The sequence below is a fragment of the Triturus cristatus genome, chromosome 12 (assembly GCF_964204655.1).
Source record: "Triturus cristatus chromosome 12, aTriCri1.1, whole genome shotgun sequence".
In the NCBI taxonomy this organism is placed as follows: domain Eukaryota; kingdom Metazoa; phylum Chordata; class Amphibia; order Caudata; family Salamandridae; genus Triturus; species Triturus cristatus.
The window spans coordinates 4612542-4630575 of record NC_140595.1 but is presented as its reverse complement, the minus strand read 5'-3'; the positions used below and the strand labels follow the sequence as shown (position 1 = coordinate 4630575).

At 49.9% G+C, this 18034-nt stretch overlaps 1 protein-coding gene across 1 annotated transcript in view; it reads left to right on the top strand.

Moving 5' to 3' along the window:
- Positions 1-10476, top strand: part of EFNA2 (ephrin A2) — a 242906-nt gene extending 232430 nt beyond the window's left edge. Inside the window, exon 4 of the mRNA XM_085639796.1 lies at positions 251-10476. Coding sequence (XP_085495922.1) covers positions 251-369 — 119 coding nt within the window. The 3' untranslated portion in view covers positions 370-10476. The remainder of the gene's footprint in view (positions 1-250) is intronic.
- The last annotated feature ends 7558 nt before the right edge of the window (positions 10477-18034 follow it).

Below are 18034 nucleotides of genomic sequence, written 5' to 3'. Positions count from 1 at the left end.
CCCCACCTCAGATTCTACCCACTGCTGTTACAACCTCACATTTGATACTCCCCACCTCTGACATTAATTCACCTTCGATGCAAGCCTGCTTTTGTACAACCCGCTCTTGACATCACATCTCCCTCACACTGGCTTTGTGCTTTTTGTCGCGCCTCTGTATGGCTCTGCGCGTGGACTTGCTGCTGCAGTAACGATAATCAATGAACGGGAAGCACTGGAGCCTAACAATGCTTGTTTCTTTCTCTTACAGATGAGTCGCTGTTCGAGTCCCCAGAACCTATTTTCACCAGCAATAACTGCAGCCGCTGCCTGCACATATCACAATTAGGCCTCGTGCTTGCACTGCTCTGGAATCTGCTCGGATCCTAGCGCCGGGAAGACAGCAGCAATTTCAGTGATAAATCCAGAGGGAGCATCTGAGACTCTTGTAATGGGGCGTGATGGCCTTCAGCGGGACTCAACCGGTCTCAGCAGGACTCAACCCGCTTCAGCGAGAGTCAACCGGTCTCAGCAGGACTCAACCCGCTTCAGCGAGAGTCAATCGGTCTCAGCAGGACTCAACCCGCTCCAGCGAGAGTCAACCGGTCTCTGCAGGACTCAACCTGTTTCAGCGAGAGTCAAACCGGTCTCCACAGGGCTCAACCGGTCGCAGCAGGACTCAGTGGCACTAAGATGGACTGTATCCTGCACAGGAGATCGGGCTCTGTCCAACTTATGTCCTTCTCTTGATTCTTCTGAAATGATTCCGATGTTTTCTTCTAACTTCTATCCCTTCTTCCACCTCATTGTGCCTGAAATACTTGAGCCAGTCAGAAGATCCCTACCTATTCATACCCAGATGATGTGAAGGTGATGTCATTCATGGCCTATATCATTGGTCCTCTCCTGTTGCTCAACTCTGACGTAGGTTTGTTCACCTTAAGTAAGACACGAGATGATTGGCCCCGGTTGGGTAAGATATGAAACAGTGGTTCCTGATTGCCCAGAGGCCCTTCACCGATTCACTTCCTTGGGGGAAGTCCTCCCATGGGTCCCCTGTATCAATAACTTCCACTGACAACCTGTTATTGCACCCTTTGCCAATTCTTGCTCCTCACAATTCTTTTGATTCTGTCTGTAAGCTGTTGGATTTACTCCTGTCTTCACCAACGAGTATCCGCCACGCTGCTGCATGCCTTCCACACGCCTGCACAGAGCTGAGTCTTGATTTAGAAAAGGCTATGGGAGAATGCCCTTGAATCTGGCACATGATGCAGGTTCATAGGTCAATGAGAGAGAGAGGAAGAATTGAGCTGTTTCGACATTGAGGGGTCTTCTTCAGGCACATGGCGAACAGATCGGAAAGCAATGGTGCTGTAGCAGGACACCCGCACGGGTGCGTGTTCATTTTAAGGAACTGTGGAGAACTGACGATGGGGCTCAACCCATTTCAGCAAGAGTCAACTGGTCTCAGCAGGGCTCAACCGTTCTCAGCAGGACTCATTGGCACTCAGATAGACTATATAGGGTTCAGCGATGCTCAGCAGGACTTAGCGAGGTTCTACGGTAATGGCACAGGACTCCTCAGTCAGATCTGCTCTCTGATTTCTCATTTCCAATACTCCATGAAGCGGATTCGTCCAAACATGCGAAGAGGATCCAGGAAGGTCACTTCTGACATTGCACCCTTCCTCTGCTATGCGACACATGTATTGTCGTGGAGCCTGAAGGCTCATAAGATACAGTGGAGACAATCTGTCTTTCGAGAACCAAGGACTGATGCTTCTCGAAGGAGTTGTTGTTTAAAGAAGTGTTTTTAATTTAAAGGATGAAAGTCTGGGTACCGAGACAAGGACAGATTTGATGAGCTACTTCTCAGAAGCTCATTCTGGTGTGGGATGTGGGTGTTGGCAGTTGGGGCTCCGCCTCCACATCTGGTCACTGCTGTTCTCCTGTCCCATTTGGTCTAAGGGACGAGGGTTGCTTGTAGATGGCACTCCCTGTGACACATGAATGTTGGGGGGTCTTTGCTAGTGGCTGGAGTCATGTTGACAAGGATCAAGAGGTGTTTTTAGGGCCATGACTCTTGCCCTCGGCCAGTGTAGGATATTGCTGGTATTAGGTACCCTGTACCATTCACCGCTATGAAGGTTTCTATACCACTTTAGGGGCCCCATCCTCTTTCTTGGACTTCAAGGCAGTGATGTTTGCGCTTACTTCTCTTAAATGTTTTTAGTCCCTTTGGGATGCGAACACCTCCTTTTTACATTTCTAAAACAGCTGCAATGTCTTTGAATTTTCTGTATTATTTCCTGTCCCCGGCACAGGAGATCGGGCTCTGCCCAACGTCTGCCCCACTTTCGATTCTTCCGCAGTGATTCAGATCTTTTCTTATGACTTCTATCCCTTCTTCCACCTCATTGTGCCTGAAACACTTGAGCCAGTCAGAAGATCCCTACCTATTCATCCACAGACGATGTGAAGGTGATGTAATTCATGACCCATATCATTGGTCCTCTCCTGTTGCTCAACTCTGACGTAGGTTTGTTCACCTTAAGTAAGATATGAGATGATTGGCCCCGGTTGGGTAAGATATGAAACAGTGGTTCCTGATTGCCCAGAGTCCCTTCACCGATTCACTTCCTTGGGGGAAGTCCTCCCATGGGTCTCCTGTATTAATAACTTGCACTGATGACCTGTTGTTGCACCTTTTGCCAATTCTTACTCCTCACAATTCTTTTGACTCTGTCTGTAAGCTGTTGTATTCACTCCTGTCTTCACCCACGAGTATCCGCCACGCTGCTGCATGCCTTCCACACGCCTGCACAGAGCTGAGTCTTGATTTAGAGAAGGCTATGGGAGAATGCCCTTGAATCTGGCACATGATGCAGGTTCATAGGTCAATGGGAGCAGAGAGAGGAAGAACTGAGCTGTTTCGACATCGAGGGGTCTTCACCAGGCATATGGCGAACAGTTCTGGAAGAAATGGTCCTGTAGCAGAACACCCGCACGGGTACTTGTTCATTGTTAGGAACTGTGGAGGGCTGAGGATTGGAAATGTGAGGCACATTGGTGCCTCTTCTGTTATGGCAGATGTCCCAAGGCTGAATTGGAAGGGGGACTGTGCCAGCTGTGCTCAGGTTCGTCTAGCTCCATTAAATAGCAGAAGACGGTATTGTGAATAGGAATAAAGGGCACATAGATCTATGCCGCATATGTTGTACATTTAAAGTGTACAGATGTGTGCCACGTAGTCCTTGGAAGTTGTGCACTCCCTTGCAACAGGCAGTGTGCAGTATGAAGCAGTATTATACAGAGAGAAACATAAATATGATGGGTGTAATACTTAAATCAATCTTAGCCACTGTTAATCACTCTGTGCTGCTTTCCAGAACTTTATCCCCCTCAATCCTGACATGGACAATCCTCGTTGTCCATCTGCCTTGGTCCTGCTGCAATAGGAGCTTTCCACCCCCAACTGCAAAGCCCCATCCCCTCCGAATGGAACCACGTGCAACACCAGACAGGCAGATCTAGAGCAGGCCCCAAGCTGATTTGCCCCTGGTTGTTCCCTGGGTGAAGTAAGCCAAAAACATGGTGCACTGAAAGCAGTCAACAGATTACAAGGGGCCGAGATTAATTAAAGCACTCCATCCATCCCTTCTTTTATTATTCTTTGGGGGTTCCGTGGAAGCAGGATACAACCATGTACCATGTGTACAGGAGGTGTACAGACGTGCATCGAGCATCGTATGGCGCAGTATGTGGTTGTGGACTGTGCCGGGTGTTGTAAGGAGCAGGAGTGGGCCCTTTGTATAAGAGGTGTAAAGGTCTTCGCTGCTCTTATATGAAGAAAGATACTGTGGGTCTTCACCCGGTGTTGTAGAGGCTTGCACCGAGTGTGTATGGAAGTGGGCCCTGTGTGTAGCAAGCGTACAGGTCTTCACCCATTGTTGCAGAGGCTTGCACCGAGTATGTATGGAAGTGGGCTCTGGGTGTAGTAAGCGTACAGGTCTTCACCCTTCACCAGGTCTTCACCTGGTCTTCACCAGAGCCCACTTCCACACACACTCAGTGCAAGTCTTTGGCAGAGGCTTGCACTGAGTGTGTGTGGAAGTGGGCTCTGTGTGTAGTAAGCATACAGGTCTTCGGCTGGTGTTGTAGAGGCTTGGACAGAGTGTGTATGGAAGTGGGCTCTGTGTGTAGCAAGCGTACAGGTCTTCACCCGGTGTTGCAGAGGCTTGCACCGAGTATGTATGGAAGTGGGCTCTGGGTGTAGTAAGCGTACAGGTCTTCACCCATTGTTGCAGAGGCTTGCACTGAGTGTGTGTGGAAGTGGGCTCTGTGTGTAGTAAGCGCACAGATCTTCACCCGGTGTTGTAGAGGCTTGCACTGAGTGTGTGTGGAAGTGGGCCCTGTGTGTAGTAAGCGTACAGGTCTTCGGCTGGTGTTGTAGAGGCTTGGACAGAGTGTGTATGGAAGTGGGCTCTGTGTGTAGTAAGCGCACAGGTCTTCACCCGGTGTTGTAGAGGCTTGCACCCATTATATATGGACGTGGGCCCTGTGCATAGGGGATGTATATTTCTTGTGTGGACATAGCCCACCCAGCACTTCCAGCTCTTTTGTCAGTTACCTTAATGGGCTGATATTGGCATGCCTACATTTTCTTTGACCCCTTCTGCGACACGCCTGGGTTCCGGTGAGTGCTGGTGCAGCCATGTCCGCCTCCAGCCTTGCAAAGGCCTTTTCTTTGATGTAAGAGTTGACATCATAGACTTTTACCCTGACCGCGAGGAGGCGGAGTTTGCATGCGCTAGCAATGGCTCGCTTTCTGTAGTTTCTAGTTGCCCTTCCTCAACTTACCTAGATGTAGCGTTGTCTTGAGTTTGTGGGCATGTCTCTTGTAGTAGTTTTTTAAACTGTGTTTTGTGTCTTTTTAGAAAAAAGACTCTCCTACCCACCCCTGGTTGGCCTTCTTAGTGTCTAACAAGCAATAAGTCTGGGGTGGACGTCCCTCTCTCCCTGAGGGTGCCAGAGCCCCCCCTCGGCCGTCCAGCTCTTCCTCAGGGTGTTTGAGCTCCACCTAAGCCGGCCCGCTCTCCCTTCTAGTACTGGAGCCCCACCTCAGTTGGCCCGCTCTTCCTCAGGGTGCTGGAGCCCCACCTCGGCCAGCCCGCTTGCCCTCGTGGTGCTGGAGCCCCACCTCTGCCAATCCGCTTGCCCTTGTGGTGCTGGAGCCCCATCTCTGCCAGTCCGCTTGCCCTCGGGGTGCTGGAGCCCCACCTTGGCCGGCCCGCTTGCCCTCGGGGTGCTGGAGCCCCACCTCAGATGGCCCACTCTTCTTCAGGGTGCTGGAGCCCCACCTCAGCCGGCCCGCTTGCCCTCGGGGTGCTGAAGCCCCACCTTGGCCGGCCCTCTTGCCCTCGGGGTGCTGGAGCCCCACCTTGGCCGGCCCGCTTGCCCTCGGGGTGCTGGAGCCCCACATTGGCCGGCCTTGCCTGCCCAATGAAGAGACCACTGCTGGTCCTGAGGCACGGCGGCTCCTATGAAGGTACTGAAAGTTTTATGTGCAACCGCCCTCTTTTAGTCAGACGCTCACCTAATTTTTAGTTTTACAAGAGCAAATTCCTAAAGTTGGAGTTTGTTTGTGAAAAACACACAAATAATGCCCATGCTTAACACCCTCGGAGTTGGCTTCCATGGTGTGGGGTCATTGATGGACGGACTGAAAGTAAAAGACTTCAGATCGTAAACTTTAAATAGGTTGGGCAGTCTAATTCCCCTACTCCAGAATCTCAGATGTGCCAACTCACACGGTGCCACCATGTGACACACGATTTCGGCTCCCATAACACGATCGCCGGCGAGGAGCCGATATCACACGGTGGCAGGATACACGAGCCGAACACCACTGCAGACAGCGGATTTCCAGCTGGTTTTCCGAGGCTTTGAACTTCCTATGTCCCTGAAGGGGCGTGAAAAGCCCCAGGACCTCAGCGCCAGCCTCGGCAAGCTTTTTTTTATTTTAGGGGAGGCGGCTTGGTGGAGGGGTGAGGCTTAGGTGGTCTTCCGTACTTCTCGTATCAGGCCCCGCCCCCTCCACACACTGTGAGATTATTGTTCAAGTTGGCAGGTTTGAAGTTGGGATACTTTACCTGGAATGGTGAAGGCTCATTTCATGTTCTATTACCGCCTCCGCTTTTATACAAAAATCTACTATTTGAAGATGTTTCTGGGAGCAAGTAGGGTGTCGCTGAGGTACTAATGTCTTTAAATTGAGAGGGCCTCAAGCTTCACAGCCTCGAATTGAAATCAGATCGACCGTGAGGACCCCTCTGTTCTTGGTGTGGATAGTATGGACCAGTGCCTGTTACACGCGTGTCAGGTGTAGGGCCGTACACAGTGCAAGCCTAGCGCCGGTTCACACACAGGCCAGGTGTACATGGTACACACCTTCTACATGTCAGGCCAAATATAGGACCACACTGTACAAACCTACTGCCTGTCGCACAGGGGCCAAGTGTAGGACCCTACACAGTATACTCCTAGTGTCTGTCACACAGGGGCCAGGTGTAGGACTCTACGGAGTACACTCCGAGTGCCTGTCCCACAGGGGCCAGGCGTAGGACCCTACGGAGTACACTCCAAGTGCCTGTCACACAGGGGCCAGGCGTAGGACCCTACGAAGTATACTCCTAGTGCCTGTCACACAGGGGCCAGATGTAGGACCCTACGGAGTACACTCCTAGTGTCTGTCACACAGGGGCCAAATGAAGGACCCTACGGAGTACACTCCGTGTGCCTGTCGCAGAGGGGCAAAGCGTAGGACCCTACGGAGTATACTCCTAGTGCCTGTCACACAGGGGCCAGGTGTAGTACCCTACGGAGTACACTCCTAGTGTCTGTCACACAGGGGCCAAATGTAGGACCCTACGGAGTACACTCCGAGTGCCTGTCACACAGGGGCCAGGTGTAGGACCCTACGGAGTACACTCTGAGTGCCTGTCACACAGGGGCCAGGCGTAGAAACGTACAATGTACCTCCCTAATGCCGTAATACTCAGCCTAGGTGTAGGATCATACGCAGTACATGCTGATAGCTTCTCCTACACTAGACAGGTGTCGACCGCAGCCAGTGCACACCTACTGCCTGTTACACACACAAGCCAGGTGTAGGACGATACAAAGTACATAGCTAGTGCCAGTCAAACACAGGTATGGTTTAGGCCCAAACACAGCACATGCTTAGTGCTGATCACACGCCGGCTCGGTGTCCACAGCTGACAGGACACATCTAGGGTCATCACACACAGGCTGCAGGGAGCCCATACCAAGTACTTGGCTAGTGCTTGCCACATTTAGCTGCACTAGTGCCATACAGCTGTCCAATGTAGGTCATGTCACCTCGTACAGGAGCATACACAGTGTATGCCTACAGCTAGTCACATATGGCTGGAGTACAGCTATACAAAGTGTATGCCTATGCCCTATTGCATGTGAGCCTTGTATAGGAGTGTGCACAGTGCATGCGTAGTACCAATCACATTAAGCTGGCTGTAGTATATTCCCCTATATCAGATGGGGGCCTTCAATAGGAGTGCATACAGTGTTTGCCTTGCACTGGCCACAAACGACATAGTATGTGCTGGTGTCACACGCGGCCTCCTAGAATAGTGAACACACTATATGTCTAGTCTTGGTCATAGATATTTGGGCCTCGGCTGTGCAAAGTATGCGTCTACTGCTGGTCCGTACTGCTTCTTATCTACATACTATATGCTACTGCTGATCACACATGACCAGGTGTACAGGCATGGACCATATATGCCTCATACGTGCCACTATAGCCTGCTACAGGGTCAGAGGTCTAGTACTGGTCACATATGGCTGCATTACATCTACTCACAGTATATTCCTAGTGGTGGTCACATATGGCTGCAGTACGTCTACTCGCAGTATATCCCTTGTGGTGGTCACATATGGCTGCAGTACGTCTACTTGCAGTATATCGCTTGTGGTGGTCACATATGGCTGCAGTACACATATGGCTGCAGTACGTCTACTTGCAGTATATCCCTTGTGGTGGTCACATATGGATGCAGTACGTCTGCTCGCAGTATATCCCTTGTGGTGGTCACATATGGCTGCAGTACGTCTACTCGCAGTATATCCCTTGTGGTGGTCACATATGGCTGCAGTACATCTACTCGCAGTAAATCCCTTGTGGTGGTCACATATGGCTGCAGTACGTCTACTTGCAATATATCCCTTGTGGTGGTCACATATGGCCTGCTGTAGGGCTGAATGCCAGATATGCTGGTGCTGGTCACTTATGGCCTGGTATATGGTGATATACGCCTAGCGATTATCACAAATGGCCTGGTGCAGGGCCTTATGTCACATATCCCTTTTGCTGGTCTATGTGGAGAGGTGTTTGGCAGTATGCAATACATGCCTAGTGCCTTCGTGGACTTTTACCATCCAAAAAGGAGCAAAGACCTCTTTGTCAAGAGAGAGCAACATCAATCGAGTAGTTGCCCCTCTAAACCTGCGCATCGGAGAGACAGTGCTTTGATCTGAGGTCTCCGACTTTGCACCATGTGGGTGTAAATGGCGTGGATGTCAGGCTTTGTGTCACATATGGATATTCCTCCTCCAGCCCTGCAGGCTGCCCCAAGGTGCACCTGTCCAGCTATGTCTGCATCAAGCTGACTCTTGCCCTGCCCTAGAGGTTGCTCCAAGGTGGCTGACTCTACCCCAGCCACCCAGGCTGGTCCATGGTAGCGCCTGCAAGACTTGGTCTGACACAGGCTGACTCTACCTCAGCCTACTCTGAGATAGAATCTGTTAGACTTTGTCAAACACAGATTGACTCTTACCCAGCCCTGCAGGCCTCTCTAAGGCACCACCTGTAAGGAATGTCCATGTATGACTGGACATGGATAAAATTGGTTCAAATACTTCTCCACTCTGGGGAATGGAGGGGGTGGATGGGATAACCTAAACCTGTTTGAACGCCTGAATAGGAAGTAGGGCCAAAATCACTTCATATTTTGTGAATGTACTCGACAGACTGGTACGTTTTGAGCTGTTGTGTTCCATTTCCATTCACTTCTGAGGGAGGGTCTGTACAATTGCCTAAATATCTGTCCAGTCTTATTACTTCAAGGCATATTGTATACTGGGAAGAAATTCCACCGCTGGAGGGGTTGTGCGACTGCTTGAGGGGACATTCCACTACTTGGGGATGGGTGTGTGTGCCGCTGCTGCTAGAGGTGCAATTCCACCACTGGAGTGACAGTTTCACTCTTGGATGGGATGATACCACCACTAGACTTGGTTTCCTCATGGTGGATGATCATTTTGGAGCTGGAGGTTAGTCCAAGCTTTTTCCACATTTGATGGTCATTCCAGAACTGCATAGGTATTCCAGTGTTGTATGAGTCGTCAGACCGCTGGACAGGTCATTATTCCTCTATTAGAGAGCCAGTTCCTCTACCGGAGGGTCGACCTCATTATTTGAGGGCTTACTCCAACATGTGTGTTCAAGTGGAAGGCGTTGGTACTGTTATGTGTATATCTGATGGTGGATTTAATGAAAGGTTGTATGTTTTTAGATTAGAAAGCTAAAAGTTGCAATAAGTCATGTATTGTCTAAAAAGAACTCTATGCCTTTTGAGCGGAACCAATTGTGTTGACAAAGAAAACCCTGAAGAATTACGTATTTGTGTGGATCAAATGGGAAGTCCATAAATACTTCTATGTATTGCCTTTTCTTTCTGAATTTATGCTGTGCCCCTTCTTGCAATGATTGCATACTGTAAAGGTCAGAAGACAGCCAAGCTTCACAGGCGTGGGGGACCTCTAATTCTCGGTCTACGGAGCTAGGCGAAGGCCCCACCACCAGAGGGTTCTACCCTTACTGATCCAAAGTGCTTGTACATTTTGCAATAAAAATATTTTTCTCTTGATTCAAAGTTTCAAAAAAGAGCTGATGTTGAAAAATAACCTTATGCAAGAAAAGTCTGTTGTGCTGTGGTTCAACTGCTCGATAATGATGTAAACTTTACATTTCTGAGATTGATAAATAGGTTAAAAAAAGGATTATTGCAAAAGGTAATTTTGGCATTTCTTATCTCCACAGAAGCATTGCTGTTTGAGAAATCAAGGTGCTAAATGTGAACTGTCCAAGACTGCGACCACTTCTTGGGTGGTAGTATTTACATCCTCCCGTGTTGATATACCACCATTGTTCAGTTACGGTCTTTTTGTAGACATACATCCTACTCATGGGTGCCCGGGGTGGGGGCTCACCTCAAATATCCAGACTCTGACACCAAATACGGCGCTGGTGCAAATGCAGTCGATATCCAGCCTCAGATTCACACTTTTCTTTCCTGCCCTCTTGCAAAAGGTCATATAATCAAAACCCTCTTTGGATTCTGTATTTTTTTTATGATAAATTATAAAATGGCAATAAATGTTGTACAACATCTATTTCACGATCTGCCTCTTGCCTCTTTCTGCTTGCGGCACATTCATCTGCAGGTCTGGTGTGCCCGTGTGTTTGTATGACATCTCTAATCCTTGACAACGAGCATGTGTGGGTGTGAGTCTGTGTGCACAAAGCCTGATCAGCCTCCTTCTTGATTTTCTGCTGAAAGGGAAACTCCTCCCGGTAGCCACTATGTCACCCTGCACAGTATAACACACATGAACACCCCTTGCTATTACGATGACCACAGAATGATCAGTATGACCCAAACGGCGAGGATGCCGTGCTAGCACGGGCGCGGCATTCAGGAACCGTCTGAGTGTGCAGCATGTGCACAGTCTTCCTCGGATCGCGGACAACCTCCAGTATCTAGGGCAAAGAGGCGACATTTACATTGAATATTCATGCGTGCTTTCACAGATGGACACCTTTGTTGCTTGTTTAGTATTCTACATGTTCTACTGGAAGTGTGTGCATTGTATGATCTCCATGTTGCACTGACTCTTTGTGTGTGAGTGCATGTGTATGTGGCGTATATGGACCCCATGTTGCATCAGCCATGTGTGTTTGCGAATCTCCCTGGTGCATTTGTTGTGTTTTTTTACAAGCATTGTCAGGTTTGACTTGTCCATGCATGTGCGACGGAAGAGCTCCCTGCCTGAGCACAGTGCCATGCTCTAGAGACGTTCCCGCAGTTGCTTGCTGGCTGTAAACTCTCCGACCACAGATACTTATCTGTTTTGGTGCATTGTGTTATCTTATATTATCTATATTTGTAAAGCGCTCTATCGCCTGTGAGGGTATCCTGGCGCTGTGCAGGTCCATGGGGATTGGGGGGGGGGGGGGGGCACTTACTTGAAGAGCCAGGTCTTCAACTTCTTGCTGCATTCATGAAGACAGGAGGAGGCTCTACTGTGTAGCGGGAGGTCGTAGAGATGTAAGTGAAGGCTTGACCGCCAGTTCTTCTTTTGTGAATGCAAGCTCCGGGTGCTAGTAAGAGTCCGGCTGAGCAGAGGTGCCAGGAAGGTGGATGGAAGTGAATGCGGTTGTTCAGGTAGGCTGAGCCTTTGTTGTGTCGTGCTCTGTATATGTGGGTGAGGAGTTTGAACTGTGTGTGTGTGTCTGTCTGTCTGTCTGTGTGTGTTGTAGCTCTCAGATGTGTGGCATGATGTGACACCAATGTGTGAGGTTGAGGACGAGTTTGACTGCTGCCTTCTGGAGGCTCTGCACTCTCTTTGTGAGATGGGGTGATCTCTGCATAGAGAGAGTTCCCATAGTCCAGCCTGCTGGTGATGAGGGCCTGGGTAACAGCCTTTCTGGTGTTGTTCCGTAGCCATTTTTACATCTTTTCCAGCATCCTCAGAGTGTAGAAGCTGGATGCGTTGACCTTATTATCGATGATGATCCTGAGGTTTCTTGGTTGTAGGCTGGGAGCGGGTCGGAGGTCTGTAGGCCACCAGGCGGAATCCCAGGGTGAGGTTTCCTTTCCCAAACTCGCCACGTCTGTCTTGTTTCTGTTCAGTTTGAGACAGATGGATTTCATCCACTTTGGTCATACTGGTGCTGAATTTGTTTCTTTTGTTGCGGGATTTGTCAGAGAGGACAGTATATGTTGTGTGTCATCAATGTAGGTGAGGATGTTGATGTTAGCAGTGTGGATGACTCCGCCAGTGGGATAATGTAGATGTTAAAGAGGCTGAGACTCGGTGAGCAGCCGTACGCCATAGATGGGTTCCCGGGCTTCAGAGGAGTAAGGCAGCAGGTTTACTGTCTGAGCTCTTTTGGTTAAGAATCAGCAGCTCCATCGGAGGGCGGGTCCCTGAGTGTTGCCAGTCTCATGCAGTCGTCTTATCAGGATGTGGTGGGAGAGTATATCAAACGCTGCTGACAGTTCCAGTAGGATGGGGGACCCAGTTTCTCTTCTGTGTAGGGTCATCTGGATGTCATCTGTTGCTGCGATGAGCGCTGTCTCCGTGCTGTGGTTGAGTATGATTTTGACTGCCTGGTGTTGAAGATCTGGTGGTTGGCGAGATGTTCGTTGAGGCATCTGTTGATGGATTTCCCCATGGCTTTGGCTGAGTAAGGAAGGCGGGAGATCAGTTGTTCGTTTGCGAACTTCACCAGATCTGCTGAGGACTTCTACAGGAGGGAGTTAAGAGCTGCATGCTTCCACGGTTTCCAGGAATGTCACTGTGTCAATGAAGGTGTTGAAGTTGCAGGCAAAGGCTTTGCTGAAGGTTTGGTGGAGGCATGGGCCTGATGGGGCCCCAGTGTGGAGGCATGGGCCTGATGGGGCCCCAGGGTGGAGGCATTAGCCTGATGGGGCCCCAGGGTGGAGGCATGGGCCTGATGGGGGCCCCAGGGTGGAGGCATGGGCCTGATGGGGCCCCAGGGTGGAGGCATGGATCTCTCGGGGCCCCAGGGTGGAGGCTTTTCATGATTGTGGCGGTTTCGTCTGTGGCGATCGTCTTCCATGTGGTCACGGCGCGTTCTTCGATCGAGATTGGTAGACTTGCTGCAAGGTTGCTGCGATCAGGTTGCGGGTTGAAGTTGTAATATATGGCTGTGATTTTGTTGCTGAAAAAGGCAAAGAGGTTGTTGCACAGTTCTTGTGTTGTGGTGAGGGCGGTAGCTGCAAGCGAGTTGAAGTCCTTGCTAAGGGAGATCATCACTTGGCTGCTGTGGGAGCGGATTGTGAGAGGCTTGTGGTATTCGCAGTTACTGGACTGGACCTGGACGAGGCTTCTGTTCTCATCCTACAGAGTAACAAATGTGCAGCCTCTGTGCAGAGTTCAGTATCGGTCAATGCCGGGCACGTACTCAAAGGCACCGTATACATTGGGTGGTGGTCAAACAATACCTTGTTTGCCTCTAAGCACACGCAAACTATGCTGCACATACACAGATGAAAGAATAAAATATATTCATGAAAGAAAACAATGGAGGGCTCAGAGTGTGAGCGCCACTGGAGCATGGATCGCGTCCCAGAAGTTGTTCAACAGTGTTTGATGAGAATGGTAAATCTAACTCAAACGGGGGAAGACGCCGACGATCCATAGCCTTTAAACCAGCTTCAGTCAACAATCAATAGTCCTGGTTGCAGGCAGTTCTTTCAGATCGCAGGTTTTTATGCATCGCTTTGTTTCCAGCCTGTCAGCGCCCTGACTCCTTCTGTGGTACTTTCCTCCTGAGGGGGATCTTCGCAGCCAGGTAATCGGGACTACAGCCAGTAGATTTTAACTTGTTTATAAACGGGGGTCTGCGTTTCTGCTTCGGGAAGGCTGATGACAGCCAGGCGCAGAGAACTCACTCTTCGTTGTGTTCACGGCTTGGATACTCCTGCTCGGAGCCCGCTCCATGGCTCCCTGCTGTGAGAGTCATCACTCTGCACAAAATTGGGAAGTTGAGTGAAATTCTTTAGGTCACTGTCGCCAGTCCTGCGTTTAGTTCTTCGAGTTGCATGAATCAGACGTGCAGTGAAGTCCTTCGCGACATACCGAGCGTGCGTTGTTTTCCTATTGGCTTTCCACCTGCACGTAATCTGCAAAGTGTCATGGATGCAGGGTGTGCATGTCTAATTTTTGTTATTGAGGAGATTGTGTATGTGTATAAATTGTGTGTAAAATCAGTAAAACTGCAATGGCTGTATGTGGGAGTCTGCGTGCGTTTGTGAAGTGAACCTTGCACTGCCCAAGCTCTGTGCGAGCGCACACAGTTCGCTGCCTCTTTTTGTGTGGGAAAGGTGTTAGTGTCGTACGTTGTGCGGCATTAGTCTTGGGAGCAGTGCTTAGGGTCTCATGGCTGAGGGGGATGAGAGATAAACACACAGGCCCAGATTCTCAAAGGTGTCACGCAACGCAGCGCAGCACCCAAGGAGGCAAGAGAGCGCCGTATTCACAGAGACACGCCTCTCTCCTTCCCTTTCCCTTGCGCCAGCGCTGATTTCAGCTGCCGTGCGCCAGGCACACACCTTAGCACCATAGTGCAAGGATGCGTGCCTCAATCTACCATAGGTTTTGTGTACATAATACTATGGTTAGACAAGTGGAAAACCTTTTCCTACCTTGTATGCGCGCTGCACAGAGCGGCACAAATGCAAAGTCGCAAAAGGAAGGAGAAATGAGAGCGTTTCTCCTTTCAACGCCTGCTTTTCAGCATTGTAATTGCATTTACTACCCCTGACGAGGCGTTGAAACGCTTCAGGCCCGAAGCGCGCTGCTTCGGAGCCCCAGGCTAGCGGTTCATCCAGCGTTATTGTTGGCTCTGGGGCCAGTCTTGGGCGCTCAGGGTTCATGCAGAAGCACGGTGGGTTCACATATGAGACAGAGGAGAGTAGGGGGTGTCAGGATGCGGCGTTCAAGTGTTGCGGCCTCGGGTGCGAGAGCCGCACGTGTTATGTGTATTATCTCTGTTTTTGTTCTTCTATCCTGGGTGTAGATTCACGCGCTGATCGTGGGAGACGACCCCCTGTGAGATCTATGGGGCGTGCCTATGAAGCCTGCACACTGCTGCGTGCGCACGTGCGTCACTGCACGTGACTACACACGTGCGTGCACGCACACAGCACGCTGGCATCCACCAGGCCCTGCCTGCCAGGGGACTCGACACATACCAAGGCAGAGGTGCCCCATATCACAGAAACCAATTAACGCTCAGTCTGGGGGGGCAGAGGCTGCCGAAGGAGGGGGCTCTTTTAACTCCAAACAGCCTTTTTTAGGAGGAAAGATTTTTGGAAAATCGCTCGGGTTTCCCATCATCACATCAAAACAAATCATAATGGCGCCCAGGGATGGGGGGCGGGGGTTGTGGCGGGGGCTCGTCCCCTGCCCTCCCCGCCATACTGCTTTAAAGGGCTCCGTACATCTCTGATGCGTGGCCCATGTTAATCTGCTGCTTTTGATGCATATTTCAGCATAATTAGCCAAAAAGGAAGCCGCCTCTGCTAATGAATGCGTCCTCGTGCAGGCCATCCTGGCTGGCTGGCTCGTGGTGTTTTTAATGAGGCCTTCTGTGCGGAGAGCGCCAGCGAAGACAACCAGAAGAAAACGCAGGGAAAAGGCAGCAACGCAACAATACGTATGGAGTCCTCTAGCGCGATACCAAGTGCAATGTGTATACCGTCGTGTATTCCGCGGCATGGATACCAAGAGTGATAGATATACCACCCTCTATCCTGTGGCGTCAATACCATGCGCAAAAGGTATACCTTCTTGTATCCTGTGTCATGGATATGAAGAGCAATAGGTCCCCTGTCTTCTATCTTGCAGCGTTGATACCCAGCACGATAGTCATACCACGCTCTGGTCTGTTGCGCGGATGTCGGGCACAATGGTTATACCACCCTCTGGTCTGTGGTGTCAATACCGACCACGATGGATGTCCCAACCTTTATCCTGTGGCGTCGATATGAGCACAGTTGTATACCGCCCTGCATCTTGCGGCATTAATATCAAGCATGATAGGGACCTCCCCCTCGATCCTGTGGCACGGATACACAGCTGTGGGGCTGATACCAGGCACCATCCATCCTGTGGCACTGATACTGAGCAGCATAGGTATACCGTCCGATATCCTGTCGCAACAATACCAGTCATGATGGGTATACCGTCTCACCAAACACAGTAAGTACTCCATCCTATATCCTGTGGTGTCTATTCCGAGCAGTATAGGGATACCACCTTCTGTTCTGTGACATCGATACCAAACACAATAGGTACCGCACATCGAGACGGAGCACAGTAGACATACCGTCCTATATCATTTGGCGTTGATACCAAGACAGACAGGTATATCATCCCCTATCTGATGGTTTCGAAAGCAACCATGATAAGCATACCTCCCGATATCCTATATAAGGGCCGAGCTCAATTGATATATCACCCTCTATCCTGTGGCGGCAATACCAAGGCACGATACGTATACTGTCCTGTATCAATGACTCGACACCGAGCATGATAGGTTGACTGTGTCTCTATCCTGAGGCAATGGTACTGAGTCTTATAGGCATACCACCCTCTTTCCTGTGCACAATAGGTGTACCACCTTATATAGTGTGGCATCAATTCTGAGCCCGATCAGTATACACTCTTCTCGGTCCTGTGGCATAGATATTGAAATGAAATGAAATGCCTCCATTTGTAAAGCGCACAGCTACCTCCGGAGAGGTGTCCCGGCGCTGGGGGCCGTCGGGAAGATTAAGCGAGCTATTGCCCGGAGTCACGTGGTGCTGGGCTAACCTGGTGCCGGAGATCGAACCATGAACCCCGTGGTCCAGAGTCAGGCACCCTGGCCGCTGCGCCACACCTCTTCCACATATTGAGCACGATAAGAATAGTTACCTCTGTTTTGTGGCATTGATAGTGAGCACAATAGGTTTACTAATCTGTTGGGTTAGTATTGAGCACGGTCGGCATCCCGCCCTCTCTCCTGCGGCACCGCCAAAAGTCTAGCAGCCTGGAGCATCCTCTGGAGCTACGGCAATCCCCTGTGGCTACCTGCTCCAGATACCCCTGTGTCGAGAGGAGCAGAGGGAAGGGGAACGAGAACGAAAGCAACACCAAGGGGCCCGCTCTGTGTCCTCCTCTTAGCTTCCTTCTTGGGATTGCCGTTCATGTCCACTCACGTAGACATCTAATTTTTCTGAAAATAATAATATTCGTGTTCATTCATTTTGCTCCAAATTATTTCTAATCCTACATTTTAATTGTAGAAGAGATGAATTTTGATTTAGATCCTAGATAGTAGAATAGTCCTATGTAACTTTCTTTAATTTCATTTTTTTTTCACTAACTACTATCAGCAAACACTCGCTCACTCTACTGGAGAAATCTGTATGTGATACTTTTTTAATACATTTTTTTTTCAGTGAAAATGAGTCCAAATTTGCAAAATTTACTCCTCACACACTGAAGGTCTGTTTTTTTCCAGAATAGCCAGAGTGAGCGAAATCTGACTTCATTTCACTTGTGTGTTTATCGTGTTTTACTGTTTTCAAATAGGCACAATCCTCATAGTTTGGGGGAACTATTCTTCAGGGGCTTAAGTAGGGGCACTTACCTTCAATTTTTCTGACTTGTCGGTCTACGCGCCTGTGAGTCTTCCTCCACTCCCCGGTCCGCCGCAGCATGCTTGTTGCTGATTGAGCAGAGGGAGCACAAAGTTCTACTTCCTGTTCGCGCCGGCCATCTTGACGGGTAGCGGTCCAGTTGCTACTCTCCTGTCTACTTATTTAAGCAGCTCATGGTGCCGACGCGCAGCAGACGCGCCGCTGGTGTGCCAAAGGCAAGCCCGTCTGCGCCCGAATATGGCCAGGAGCCAGAACCCCTACATCTTTTGAATCAGAACCCACTGCTCCTCACAGGTTATGCCACACAGGTAAAGAGTTAAAACAACTTAGACCCGTAGACAAATCCTGCCTTCTCCTACCTTTGAGTCATTTAAAGGGACCGTTTTGCTGCAATAGCTGCAAATATTTAGGCACCTTAAATTGAATCCATACTGCCGAGAAGAAAGAGGAGAACTGTACCTCTTCTAGGACACAGTCTATGCAGCTAAATATTT